The 13,884-nt window shown below is 31.2% G+C and overlaps 6 protein-coding genes across 6 annotated transcripts, besides 1 other annotated feature; 2 read left to right on the top strand and 4 right to left on the bottom strand.

The window, feature by feature from the left end:
• Positions 1-436: 436 nt before the first annotated feature.
• TVAGG3_0552750 (exportin 1/5 family) lies at positions 437-3,587 on the bottom strand (the record flags this gene model as incomplete). Its single annotated transcript, XM_001329694.1, has 1 exon — positions 516-3,587. The coding sequence occupies one exon, from the start codon at positions 3,585-3,587 to the stop codon at positions 516-518; it is 3,072 nt and encodes a 1,023-aa protein (XP_001329729.1).
• A 1,243-nt stretch (positions 3,588-4,830) lies between these two features.
• On the bottom strand, positions 4,831-6,167 carry TVAGG3_0552740 (1-alkylglycerophosphocholine O-acetyltransferase protein; the record flags this gene model as incomplete). The annotated part of the gene is made up of 1 exon (XM_001329693.1): positions 5,057-6,037. The coding sequence occupies one exon, from the start codon at positions 6,035-6,037 to the stop codon at positions 5,057-5,059; it is 981 nt and encodes a 326-aa protein (XP_001329728.1).
• Positions 6,168-6,425: 258 nt separating this feature from the next.
• TVAGG3_0552730 (cysteine-type peptidase protein) lies at positions 6,426-7,228 on the bottom strand (the record flags this gene model as incomplete). The annotated part of the gene is made up of 1 exon (XM_001329692.1): positions 6,452-7,213. The coding sequence occupies one exon, from the start codon at positions 7,211-7,213 to the stop codon at positions 6,452-6,454; it is 762 nt and encodes a 253-aa protein (XP_001329727.1).
• Positions 7,229-8,017: 789 nt separating this feature from the next.
• Positions 8,018-9,508, bottom strand: TVAGG3_0552720 (uncharacterized protein; the record flags this gene model as incomplete). Its single annotated transcript, XM_001329691.1, has 1 exon — positions 8,018-9,508. The coding sequence occupies one exon, from the start codon at positions 9,506-9,508 to the stop codon at positions 8,018-8,020; it is 1,491 nt and encodes a 496-aa protein (XP_001329726.1).
• A 269-nt stretch (positions 9,509-9,777) lies between these two features.
• Positions 9,778-10,870: a mobile genetic element.
• A 498-nt stretch (positions 10,871-11,368) lies between these two features.
• Positions 11,369-12,169, top strand: TVAGG3_0552700 (immunoglobulins domain-containing protein; the record flags this gene model as incomplete). The annotated part of the gene is made up of 1 exon (XM_001329690.1): positions 11,426-12,094. One exon carries the CDS (start codon positions 11,426-11,428, stop codon positions 12,092-12,094), a length of 669 nt encoding a protein of 222 aa, XP_001329725.1.
• A 497-nt stretch (positions 12,170-12,666) lies between these two features.
• TVAGG3_0552690 (armadillo (ARM) repeat-containing protein family) lies at positions 12,667-13,761 on the top strand (the record flags this gene model as incomplete). Its single annotated transcript, XM_001329689.1, has 1 exon — positions 12,667-13,761. The coding sequence occupies one exon, from the start codon at positions 12,667-12,669 to the stop codon at positions 13,759-13,761; it is 1,095 nt and encodes a 364-aa protein (XP_001329724.1).
• Between the last annotated feature and the right edge of the window lie 123 nt (positions 13,762-13,884).

Here is a 13,884-nt window from a genome sequence, read left to right as displayed (position 1 = left end):
ATTATCCTGATTGTGTGTGAATGACCTACATAGGATAATGCGTAGATCTAATCGAATAATATAGCCCTATTATTAATTTTTTTAGAATTTTTCAATAACATCATAACCACTGTCAAGAACATTAAATGGGTATTTGAATCAGTACTTAGACGCTAATCAATATTCCTCAATATTCATTTAACTTTTGTGATAAATTATAATACTATGGTGTTTATCAATGGCTATTAAAAGACAACATGTGTATAGTATTTTTCCAGAATGTCAATCAAATGTGAAGGTTTAAAAAAATTGGGATTTTATTTGTAGGATTGAACAAGCAAATCATAATACATGACATGAAAATACACATCTCATCACATTTTTGCATCTGTATTGAAATATTATGCTTTCTTCAAGAAAATTTTTATTGTAATTTGGCGTTACAATCTCGATGTAAATAATCATGATCTTTTTAAATAAAATCACAACTCTATAGTTTAATCATTCTATACAATATATATATATAAAAATAATAATTATTCTGCAACTTGATTTGCATCAACAGCTGCAGGTCCTTCAATTCCAGGTATATGAGAAACTTGTTGTTCTGCAATTTCCTTCAATTGTTCTGCCTCAAGTAACCTTAATTCAGGATCAGTTGCAGTGAAAACTTTACTTTCAACCAAAATATCTCTAATTGTTGTTCTGAAAACAGCAGGATCTTCAACAACTCTCATCAACTGTTGCACAGCTTCCAATGTCATAGACACATCAATGTTCGGGAAGACATTTCCATCTACAAGCCATGCAGTCAAAATTTCAGCCGAAATATCCGGAATTTGGCAAATATTGATGATAATTGATCTCAATGTCGAAACCTGTTCTTCGAAAACAACTTTATGAGTTGCATCAGTCAATGTTGAGAACGCGTGTAAGAAAATCGACTGGAAAACTTCAACAGTATCATGAGATTTCGGATATTTCGTGACAATTTCTGACATTGCTTTGAAAGAAGGTGCAGAAGAGTCATAACCAGGATGATCTTCACCTCTTTGTACAATATCAATCAATGTCAATATATCAATGAAATTACTAAGAGTTTCCAAGTCAACTGTTGACACGAAAAGGGAAATCATCTTAAACAAAGCCGGTCTTATTTGTGGGTACGAATTATAGTTATTTCTTTGACCAAGCATTGGATAAGTTGCTTCAACCAATTTACAAAACATATCAATAACTTGATTTCCTAATGCATCTTGTATATCAGTACAAACCAAACTCATTATATCTAATACTTCAGGGACTCTTAAATCCATAAGAATAAATCCAGGTCTCATTTGTTTTTCTTCTTGCGTCTGATCATTTTCCATCAAATACTCAATTTCATCATGTGTCATTATATAATCAGTAACAATATTTTCCAACAAATTCATCAGCATCGAACTGATCATGTCTTTGACGTCAACAGGAGATTTACTGTAAATAGGAAGTATTTGCAGATAAATCTGTAAAACACATGATTTAAGTCTAATAAAACTTGTCATCCACATTCTATTTCCTGTTTCTTTCATGCAGTTTAATGCTGTTTGTGTTGCTGTTGAATAAATTCCATTTAATATTCCTGACATATTATTTAATGTAGGAACATACAACAAAGGATTATTCATTGCAATAAATCGATGACAATCAAGAGAAAATTGAACATTTTCTACATTATCGCCATCTAAATAACTCGAACCAACAGAAAGATTGACATTTAATGAATCAGTCAATCTTTTAATGACATTTATTCCAATGTTTTGGTTCTTTGCTCCGTTGGCTATATTGGAAATTGTATCATAAATAGAAGCTCTTAAACTCAAGTTTTCTAAAGGATTCATGATATCATGGATATGATCAATAATCTCAAAGATAAATGGAGTTTGTTCTTTGTCATTGCAAAAGTAAATTTTCGCTTTCTTTCCAATGGTGTTGAATGTTTGAACAGCCATTTCTTTGATACCAGGAACATCTTGTCCCATGAAATCAAACAACTTGAAAATAATCTTATGGAATAACTCCATGTTCAAAGTAATAAACCTTGGATATTGCGAACAAATATACATAATTCCTGCAGCAATAATTGCACGAGTATTTTCATCTCTCGTGCTGTCACAAAGAGAAATAAGAGGTAATAAAATAGTTGATATAAAATCTCTCTCTTTTTCTTTCTTCATCGTTCCAGAAATGGCTCCAATTGACCAATAAAGTGAATTGAATTTCGTTGAGTCAAAATTTGACGAAATTTGATTGTTCATTTCCGTCAAAGCCAAAATTGTGTCTTCTATGTCTATATGAGAAATAATGACCAAGTTCTGGCGAACAACTTGAAACAAGGATGCTTCTAATGTCTCCTTTTGTGTATCTCGAGTAATTCCGCCCATAGAATCAACAACAATCAAAACTTCGGGAGGCCGAGGCATTTTTTGCATCAAAAGACGACTGACGTGCGGTAAAACTTCATTGTAGATCTGTTTGAAGCCTTCTACCATCGGATTCTTCTTGTCTGAGTACCTGTGGAGCACGGAATTCCAGTAATCATTAGATGTTCGAAAAACTTCGATGTCATCAACATTTAACGCGGAACAAAACCATTGCGCAATCAAACTGATAGGCTGAGCAAGCTCTTCTACTTCGACAATGCTGGGATACTTGCTGGGGAAGAGTTTAAGGGCTTCTGCAATGATTTTGATGCCGGAATCAGGATCAATTACTTCAAAGTCGTCGTTTGGAGGTAGAACTTGCATAACTGTCTCGGTAACTGTGGAGAATACTTGAGGGACAAGCTGTAAAAGGATTTCTGGGAGTTCGTCCACTCCAAAAATTGAATCAATTGTATCTAAGATAAAAGGCATGAAATTAGGGGATTGTAAGTATCCTTGGCATATCATATTGAAGAAATCTGCTTCACCGAGTGTTTCTAATGAAATAAAATTGATAAAATATTTATAACTTGAAAAAACTCTGGAAAGAATCAATTCTTCGCCTGTACTCTGTATTAATTGGAGTGTATATGAAAAGATCTGTTGAGCATGGCTTTGAATAAATAGCTTTCCCGTATTTCTTTGCACAGATGTTAACCAAACTTTTTCATCTTCGAAAACTTCTTCGAAAAATATGATAAGAATCTGTAGGTTGTTGTATAGATGAAACTCTGTCGTAGTAAGATTGAGTAGTGGTGTGAAATACGTTTCATCTGGAAGATGTATAATTATAAGCGAAGCAAATGCTAAGTTCATTGCCGATTTGATACCTGGACTGACTTCTGCTGCTGCATATGCATCAATGTATTGTATAATCGAATTAGTCAAACTTTCTTTTTCTTGATCTTGGAGAAGATTCCATTTATATTTGATAATATTGTTGATTGTCTGGAGTAAAAGCATTTTTGTATATTCATCTGCGTCGGCTGACATCACATCATCGAAAATACTGTATAAATCTGGTCTCTCTTTGACTTGTAATAAAATATCATTAGCTTTCTGATTGCCACTCCTAGCCTGAATACAAAGATTGTTAAGAAGTTCGACATCTATTTCAATTTCTTGATTTAAAAGATCGTCGAACATAAAGATTTTGCTCTCTAGTCACTTTTCCATGAAGCAAATTTTGATACCACTTTTGGCGGCAAGATGAATGGGTTTCTATATATAAACATATAAGCATGAAAAGAGGATCGATTTTTGTCAACAATTAAACAATTTAACAGAAAGGCAGAAATTTGAAATTTCATTTCAAATTTCTCAAGCTTGCATTCTAGGCACTTACGTGTCCAGAATGCTAAAAGGGGCATAGCGCCGATGCATAAATATAAAATTTAATATGTAATAAAATTTCATTAAAAATCTAAGAGTTATTACATACTGCTGTATTACATCAATATATTTAACCCCTAAATCCATAAAACTCAAAAGAGATGACAGTTTTATGAAAAAAAAATCTCAATGAAAAAGAAAACAATGGAAAAACCATACTTCATAAGATAGCATATTATAATAGTAAAGAAACTGCCGAAGTTCTTCTTTCACATGGTGCAAACATCAATGAAAAAGATAAATATGGAAAAACTGCTCTTCATATTGCATCTGACAGAAACATTAAAGAAACAGCTGAAATTCTTATCTCACATGGTGCAAGCATCAATGAAAAAGATAAATATGGAAAAACTGCTCTTCATATTGCATCTGTCAGAAACAGTAAAGAAACAGCTGAAATTCTTATCTCACATGGTGCAAATATCAATGAAAAAACTAAAAATGGAAACACCGCTCTTCATATTTCTGCAATAAATAATAGTAACGAAACTGTTGAAATTCTTATTTCACATGGTGCTAATATCAATGAAAAAACTAAAAATGGAAACACCGCTCTTCATATAGCAGCATGGAATAATAATAAAGAAATACTCGAACTTATTCTTTTACATGGCGCAAATATCAATGAAAAAGATAAAGATGGAGAAACCGCTCTTCATTTTTCATTAAATAACAACCATACAGAAATAACAAGAGTTCTTCTTTCACATGGTGCAAATATCGATGAAATATCTCAAACCTCGAATTTAGATCCTCCAAATTCTCCTAATAACAATATTTGAATTCTTTACTTCTCAAAAATCAATGGTTTTCGAAAAATCTTTAGTAGTGTGAACTAAACCACTATATGAATGTGATAGTATACTCATAATTATCCAAACATGAAATTGTATGAAAAATATAACCATCGTAAATAATAATAATAATGATTTATTTAATATTTTTTGAGAAATGCAAAACATCAAATTTGAAAATTTTTTTGATTTTGGATCTTCATAAAAGAGCTTCCAAATTAGCAACCCTAGATGATGAGCATAAAGTTTATTTTTCGATTTTTGAATTCAAATAAATTTCAATTGAGGTGAAACATTCTCATACACTCATGTAATATACAATATGCTATTGATGATATAGTATCGCAGCCAATTTCATTTTATTCAATATATTAATAAAAAATAAAAACAATTTGATATGTTTAAAAACACTAAATAGTATAAGATACATTACGACTCTTGAGTTTCCGTTTCTAACAATGGAGAATCAATAACAACAGGCTTCTGGAAGATTTCTTTAGCAGATCTATCAATTGCAAGCGTTCCAAGGTTATTTGCAATAAGTAATTGACACATATCAGCCTTTTCTTGAGGAGTTTTACCAGCAAACTCAGAAGAAGGAATAGTTTTCAAGAATGTGATGTGAATATGGCCAAAAGGAATGCAGAGTGCAAGCCAAAGCCATTCTAAGAATGTGTCTACTACCCAATTGTATGTAACTCCACCAAAAGCGAATATCCATGAGTATCTTATCGTAATAGGTTGAATAGGTTCATCTGTAAGGAATGATCCGGTACGAAATCTAAAGACTATATAGCCATTGGAGATTTTACCTTCAGGAGCAATACTTGCTGGGTATTTAGTATGATCTTCCATAACGGAGCGAATTACTGCAGAATTTCCTTGCGATTTAGAACGGTCTATGAATGCAGCACCATTTGCTTCTGCAATTTGTCCTAAGCATGGAATGGATCTAATTCCACTCATTGCAATGATTGTAAATGGTCTAAAAATGAATGTAAGTAGTCCGTCTAATAGCGAAAGATGATTAAAGACGAAAGCTCGAGCATCAAAATCAGGTTTTCCTTCTACCGAAATGTACCAAATTCCAAAAAGAAAAGCAGCTGCACGAATGAATTTTTGAGATGCGTATGTACCATAAGGCTCAAGGATCTTTAAGGCCCACGGAATTTTATAAAAAACATGGCACGGGGTCATAATAATCATATACAAGAAAACAAGAACAAATAACAAAAGGAATCGGAGCCAACCTAATCCAAAGATGAAGAGTAACAATTGAACAAATCGCTGTCCTGCCGTGAATGTAGGTTCCGCATATGCGGCGTGAAATTGCTCGTCTGTAACTGTAGATAAGCTTGTTTGATGTTTTAGTTGGTCATTGCTATGAGGAACACAATCTGAAAAACCCATGTTATACTAGATTTTTTGATGATAAAAATTGAATTGTTACAGATTGAATTGGATCATGGCGGTTTTTTGATATGGGCGTAAAACTATAGTAATTATTGATTTCCATGGAAGATCATTTTTTACAAGGTTTATCTTTGAATTGAAAATAATCGTCTTATGTATGATTCCCTATCTAATCATCATTGAAGTTCTGTCAAACAATAATACCAGAGGATGCGAGGCCTTGAAGGTTACATGACATGTGGTAGAAACAAACTAACAAATTTATTAAAATTATCTTCGAATTTGGGCCTCAATACTTAAAACTATCTTTAAAACAGACTTGATCAGGAAATAAAAGAGATTAATTTGATTAAAAACTATAGCTTATTATTTATTCACATAAATAAAATAATATTACAAACAAAAACAAGATTATAAGTCTGGTTGTGCACCAAGCATATATGTCTCTGAATACCCTTCATTTGTACCCATTTTAAGCTTCATTAAACCGTTTTGACCCCAAATTGGTCCAAAAGCATTTTGGACTATCCAATATTCAGTTCCATTATCAAATTTTCCCCATCCATGGACTTCTATTGTATGATTTGATTGATCATCGTAAGTTGAACTGTCAATTGTAGAAGTATACAGGCCATCTTTGTACCAAATAAATTTGTAGTCGCTAACAATAGAGGCACTGAGTGGCCCTTCTAAGTAAATTGCTTTTTTGATATTTTCAATTCCGACGTAGTGCTTTGTGCTTCGTTTTTTGGCATAATAAAGATTTATTGCTTTGCCGTTCACGCATTTCTTGCAAACTTCTTGATTATAACCTCGGATTCCTCTCCAAGGTTGACACTCTAATTCTGGTACACCATGTTGCTCTAAGTAGTAAAAAACTGCTTTTTCGTTGCCTCCATTACAGCCTAAATTAAATAAATCGCATGAAATTATATATTGGGCCGAAAATTGAATTCTTCTGCGTAATGCACGACAATAACGATGAGCTAATGACTTTAATGCCGAGTATACATAACAACATCCACAGTGTTGGATAAGCGGACCAAAATCACATTCCGGATATTCTTCGAGGAAATTATAATATTCTGGTAACTCCACTGATATATTACTTAAATCAGCTAGCTGTGTATGGTATGGATTCCTTATTGAAAGTAAAAATGAAAGAAAAAACATCAAAAGGAATGGAAAAGTGACATTATGTTATTTGAAATGAAAATCATCAGTCGTATAAGCTAAAGGTAAACCATAATTTGTTAACGATTTTTATTTCCCAAAAATATATCAAAATTAGGAAATACTTCTCTTTGTTTTGCAATAAGAAGAAGAAGGGAAAAAAATTGCACAGATGAAAACTTCATTTAGTTTTGAAGATTACAAAAAGTTACTAAATGCATGCCAGTGCAAGATGATATGAGCCTATTCATAGGTTGACAAAATCTAGCACATTTATGTCAGAATGATACAGATTTCGATTATATTTCATGCCAGACGTATGGAAATTGGAATTATTGCAAAAAATACCACTATCGAATTTCCAATGAAAAGCCAAATATCTTTTTTCCCCAACTTCACAAAGACAGATATCGTCATTTTTTCTGGGATTACTGATCGCATATTACATTAGCCAAAAATCGAAACTCAATTAAACGTTAATTATATGATATAAATAAGCAATAGATCTAATTTGATGATAAATGCATGATAAAAATACATTCAAAAAAATTGCAAAAAGCAAAAAACGAGTTTTTATATGTAAAAAAAGGGTTAAAATCTTGGCTAAGGGTTTTAATGGGGAAATGGCTATAGCCTGCGGTTTTTTAGCCATGCGAAATCCTTACATGAATATATCAAGATTGCATCATATATAAATACATATCAACATCTTAAGATGCGCTTATTTTATGGGAAAACTGTCCATTCATGTTTATTCTTGTAATGAAAAGAATATATGTTTATTCATTTAGAAGTAATTAAATATTAGAAATCAATGACATCATTCATGGCTATATATTGTTTTTCAGCTAAATCAACTTTGACGAGTTCGTGTATAGAAGATTGGAATGTAACGTAAGAACAGAAAACAATCTGTGATGATGTGAATTCGTCATCCCAATTGAAATTCCTGAAATCTGGGAAAATTTTTTCGTAAACTTCTTGAGGACTAGATGTGGCAAGTAGAACAGAGTTTTTTTTTGAGGATTCTCCTGAATTCCGAAAGATATCTAAGCACCGTTTTGAAACAATTTTGGTATTTGATTTGATCATTTCTATTATGATTTGCGGAATATGTTCGTCTTGTACTTGGTAGACAATCAACGTTGTCGAACCTTCACTTTTAGTTTTTATTACCAAAGCTTTGATTTTATCTCTAATGGTAATATCGGAAATAAAATCTATTGGAATTTTAGAGATCATTTCTAAATCATCTTCATCCTGTAAATACATGATATCGAATGTGGACTTTGTTAGAGGATCAGTAAGTTTATTTAATGGCTTACTATAATCATCAGGCCATTCACCGACTATTCCAGTTCCTTCAACTGAGAATTTACAAAAATGGCATGGATCTATTATGACACCTCCTTTGGAAACATCAAGTGGAGGAACCTTCTTCATATTTAAGAAGAGTGATCCAAGATAAACAAAATATATCATCGAATATTTTGTTATAATGTTCCGATCAATTTTTTTACTTTCTGTCCTATAACGCATGTTTGTTGAGAATATCGAATCTTTAAATTCTTCAGCAAGGGATTCTATTCTTGAGTCATTTCCGCGTGCTAATTTCAGTACGAGTTGAATATCAACAATTTTTGATTCTAATTGATGGTCCATATCTATAAATCTATTCTTATGTTCATGTACGACGGCCATTTCATTAAACTCCGAAAGGAGAGTGATAAGATTTTCCTTTGTATCCAAAACAAAAAAGCACTTTGTTAAATTCATTACTATAATAATCTTTTTGGTTTTGTCAGCCTCTTTCACATAATCTAAAAACACAAGTTCGTTTGTAGAGAGAGTACCTGCGGATAATTTTCTGAAATTTTCGGCATCAACGAAGTCTACAGAAATTGGATCTTTGTCTTTAAATATTTGTACTGTTGCGCTATCTCCAACTTTAAATTCTTCAAGCTTAGTTTTGTCTATGTAGTTTTTTTGAAGAAAATCAAAGTCAAAATTATAACTTTTTGGTTCCATTTTGATTGGTTTTGGCTCTGGGGGATTTTTAGCTTTTTTACCTTTATTTTTTGGAGGTTTATTAGGTGTATTCGTTTGGGATGTTTGTTCTTTAGATGTATTCTTTTTGGATGTTTTTTCTTTAGATGTATTCTTTTTGGATGCTTTTTCTTTAGATGAATTAAGTAAATTCGTAACAATTTTGATTGTTGCACCCAAATCAGCTTCTAATGATTTCATCTGATCGGCGAGTGTCTTCATGTCTTGCTCACTAATCTGGTAGGTCATGATATACAAATGAAATCACTTCACTTTACTTGAAAATTAGTCAAAGTCGATTTTTTTTACTTATGGTTAAGTAAAATCGAGGAAAACGTTGAAATTTAAAGAAAATGTGACACCAAAAATTTTTTATTTCGGAAGTCTTCTTCCCAATTTGCTCAGTCTGTGATTTGAAAAAATGTGTCAGATTTTCATTGAATTCCAATGTTTTCCTCGATTTTACCATAACTATACTCTAACTTGTGAAATTGATTTTTTTCTTTTATTTAGTTTAAGGGTCCACTGTAAAAATTGAAAGTCTCTCAAAATTGAGAGGCGATTTGCAAATAATCGTTATCGTCTTTTTTCGAAAATCCACTTTTCCTAGTGTTCTGATTAATATTTTGTGAATGTAACAATAAAGTATATGTTTTAGTAAGATGATAATACATTCTATCACTTCAAATCACATAAAAATTGCAAAATCAACGAGTTTTATAAGAACATGATTTTTTCGAATTTTTTCGCTTCTGGATGCGTGTTTTGAAAAATAGATATTTTCGAATTTTGATTTTAATTTAAGTATAAATTTTATATTAGGAATTTTTTGACCTATTTCCAATCATTAATTCCTAAGTTTTTCTAGGAATTTAATTGAGAAGAAATTAGGAAATTCGCTTTAATGTCATTACATCCTAATATTGTGATGCATGTAGTTTATATTTATTGAGGCTAATGCCGGAATATCGTGCATTTTATAAAAAATTCAAAGAATTGACAATTGGATAGCACAAATTTAATTCTCTAGACAAAGTATTATTGTTTATATATTCAAAGCATTATCCTTCGTTTTGAAATGTTGGCCAAAAATTTTCGTGTTATTTTTTGTGTTTCAGCATAAATTATGTATTGACTTATGAAAGATAAGCATTTTATTCATTATCATAAAGATATACCAAAACAAATTGATAAAATTTTAAAAAATGTGTATTTTAGTGGGTATTATTCTGGCCAATGCCCATTTTTAAACGATTTAATATTGACCATATCAATAGCTGACTCAATGTAAAAATTTAGATATTATTTTTTTCATTATTCAAACTTTGATAAATTTTAGTATAATGAATGATTTTGTTTCGTGTATGATACAGAAATGAAAAGCTTGATTAATATCATTTTGCATTTTTTCAAGAATGTTAGAGTACATCTACATTAAAAAATCGGATTCGAATTGCGATACTGCATCAAATTGTTGCACATCTGATAAGGATCTCAAAAGAGTAAAGTTAATTTTTTTGTGTTTTTTTAAGTTTTGGGCCTTAGTAAAAACACCATCTTGAGCAATATTTTTGGGGCGACGATAGGCCTTATTTGGCCTTACAGTGGACCTTTAAGCAAACTAATGCATTGGAGGACTTTTAGCTCTTTCGAATGGTATTTCGTGCCATTTTAAAGCTCAGCAGTCTAATATTTATCATTGACAATATTGCTCAATTTGATCTTTTGCAATTAACAATTTAGATTCAGCTTACTCAACATGAAGATTAGCAAGCCGTTTTACAATTAATTAATACATTGCAGATCCAAAGAAAAATTTCTTTTGGTTCTTGCAATAAAGAGGAATCATTTAAACTATGAAACACTTTTTGATTTCCAAAAGAGAGTGTCACTACTATAAATATTTACCATGACATTAGAAGGTATATATTCCCGCTCTCTCAATATTTGAATGGTATTTGAAAAATTGAGTGGCGATCAATAATTTCGAATAAAATTTGTTCATTATGTTTTCCGAAATCAAAGATTATAAAAATATATTTGTCCAGATTGATCTTTTGATCGAAAAAAATGAAGATTTCTGATTTTGATTTCTGTCATTCAGTAATGGTTTTTTCTCTTTTAGTTTTCTTTGCTTTGAGCTCCACCAATTTTTTACTTGATGGAATGCAAGAACAGTACAAGCCTGATGATGAACATGTTGAAGTAACAGGCCACAAATCTCAAAAGAAAATCAATCCAAAAGATAAAAAAAATTATTTACCTCCAGCATTCCCTGAAAAAAATTTAGAAGAAGAGTTATTAAAGAGGAAGCGCACGGATCTAAATGATATTTTTGACGAATTTTCCGTTGTACCGGAAAATCCAGAAATTCAATCCAATTCACAGAGTTCAATCAAATTATATGACTTGTCTACACATACAAAGCTCATTTCCATCTCACCATTTCGATTAATTGCCGGGAAAAAAGAAGATGTATATTTCGAGTTACGTCCTGTATCATTTAAAGTTGGGTATGGAAAGTTTGGTGAACGAATTGTAAATTGTTCATTGAATTCAGAATCAAAAATGACGTGTCCTTCACCTCATTTGAAACCAGGCGAAATTAAAGTTTCATTTTCAAGGGATAGGAGAACATGGACAAATACAGTCCCTGCGTTTGTTTATCGAACGAATTATGCATTTCAGATGATATTATCGATTTCTATTTACGCATTTGGCATAGGAGGCCTAATTTTGGCTTTCCTTGTTTTAACAGGTCGATTCCAACTTAATTTATCGAATAAGAAACCAGCTGCATTATTGAATAATCCAGCAAGCTTCAATGTTGTTTAATTGCCAACAACACCACGAAAGTATCATGCAACTTTCATTTATACATGTTTTTATTATATAAAGATGAGTTTTTCTAATAAGATTTTTAATTTTATAAGATTTCATACATTTTCTTTGGCTAGAATGTACAAGATCATATAAATGCTTCCAAAAGACATAAATATCTGCTTTCGAAAGCAAAATCCAAATTGTTAGAGCGTATATTTATTGTAAATATCATAATGAATTATTATATAGGTGATATATATATATAAAATGAAAAAGATTATCGAACTGAGTTTTGAGGCTAAGTCTTAATGGGTCTATTGCAATAATTATTGAGAAGATTATTCATAAATTCTTCTAATATCAAACATAATTACTACAACAAGACCATCAGAATAGTTGTTTGTGGTTTGTCCATACAAATATATGCTTTATGCTTATATGATTTTAGTTATTATGTCACTTTTTTAGCAATATGATTTATGAATTTTTATAAAGAGGATAGTGATTTTCAAAAAGTAAAAGATAGCAATGCAGAGCTGGAAGCTGGGAAAGTCAAAGTAGAGCAAGATTATATAAATTTCTTGATGTCGAATCCAAAAACAATAATAATGAACCTTCAACAGTATGGTAATGATATCCCTGACTTAGGATTTGATTTCTTTAACTTTTGTTTAACTTTATTGGAGGATGCAAAAGTAGGAATTCCAATTTGGGAATTTTTATTACAAAATTCGAAAAACAACTTAAGCAATATATCCTCGCTGAACTTGTTAGAAGTATTTATGGATAAACTTCCTGAATCTTTGTGTTGCATCGATTTATTACTTTCGATTGACGAAAACGAGCTGCGCGCATTCACAGAAAAGAAAATGTTCGACTATATAGTATGCAATTATGCGAATATCAATCCATTTGTAGTTTCTAGCTTATTTTGTAAAGTTTCGAGACAAATCTTTGAAACGGATTTGGAAGATGAAAAACTAAGGAACTTTTTGAATTTTTTGGCTGATACGAATCTCCCAGAAGTGAATTATACCCTGCTGAAAGGAATTAAAAATTTGGCAAAAATTTCTCACTACAATGGTCTATTTTTGTCTCATATCATCATAGGTCATTTCTCATTATATTGTGAAGATTCCAAAATACTGAAAATTGCTTTAAGTTCTTTATCTGATTCTCTTTCTGTTGATACACAGGAAATTCCCAACTTTTCTGAGTTCTGGATCCTTGCTTTAGACATTTTGCATTCTGATGATGAAGAAATGATATCCTCAATTTGCAATTTTTTTGAATCTTCAATAATTGAATTTTCAAAGACAATTTATCCTAATCAGGACATAGTCAATAGATTTTTGGAGTTATCAAACTCAGGAAACTTCCAAATTAAGAGGAGATCTTTGATGATTTTAGTAGAATTGTGTAAAATTGGAAATATCGATGAAATGAAGTATATTGTTGACAACGGAGCACTAGAAATATTTTTCGAGTATATTGAAGAAGCAAAAGATGACGAAAGAACCGAAATTCTGCAAACAATTTATAGAATTCTTTTAGATTACGATTCAATGCCAGATGAGCTCTATGTTGCAATTCATGACCAAATGGAACAGATTTGTGACTTTCTTGACCAAGATAATGATATAGAAACTGAATTATATGATTCTATTATGAAATATTAAGTCTTTTTCTATTATATTAATCAAATTTGTTGTAAATATTAGCATCTATCATAAGAATATCCGTATCATATTAGAGCTAATAGAGATATCTCGAATTTTATTTCAAATTAAGAAATATAAGAA

The sequence above is a fragment of the Trichomonas vaginalis genome, chromosome II, assembly GCF_026262505.1.
Source record: "Trichomonas vaginalis G3 chromosome II, whole genome shotgun sequence".
Classification (NCBI taxonomy): Eukaryota; Parabasalia; order Trichomonadida; family Trichomonadidae; genus Trichomonas; species Trichomonas vaginalis.
The sequence above is the reverse complement of the archived record's forward strand: the minus strand, read 5'-3'. Positions and strand labels throughout refer to the sequence as shown.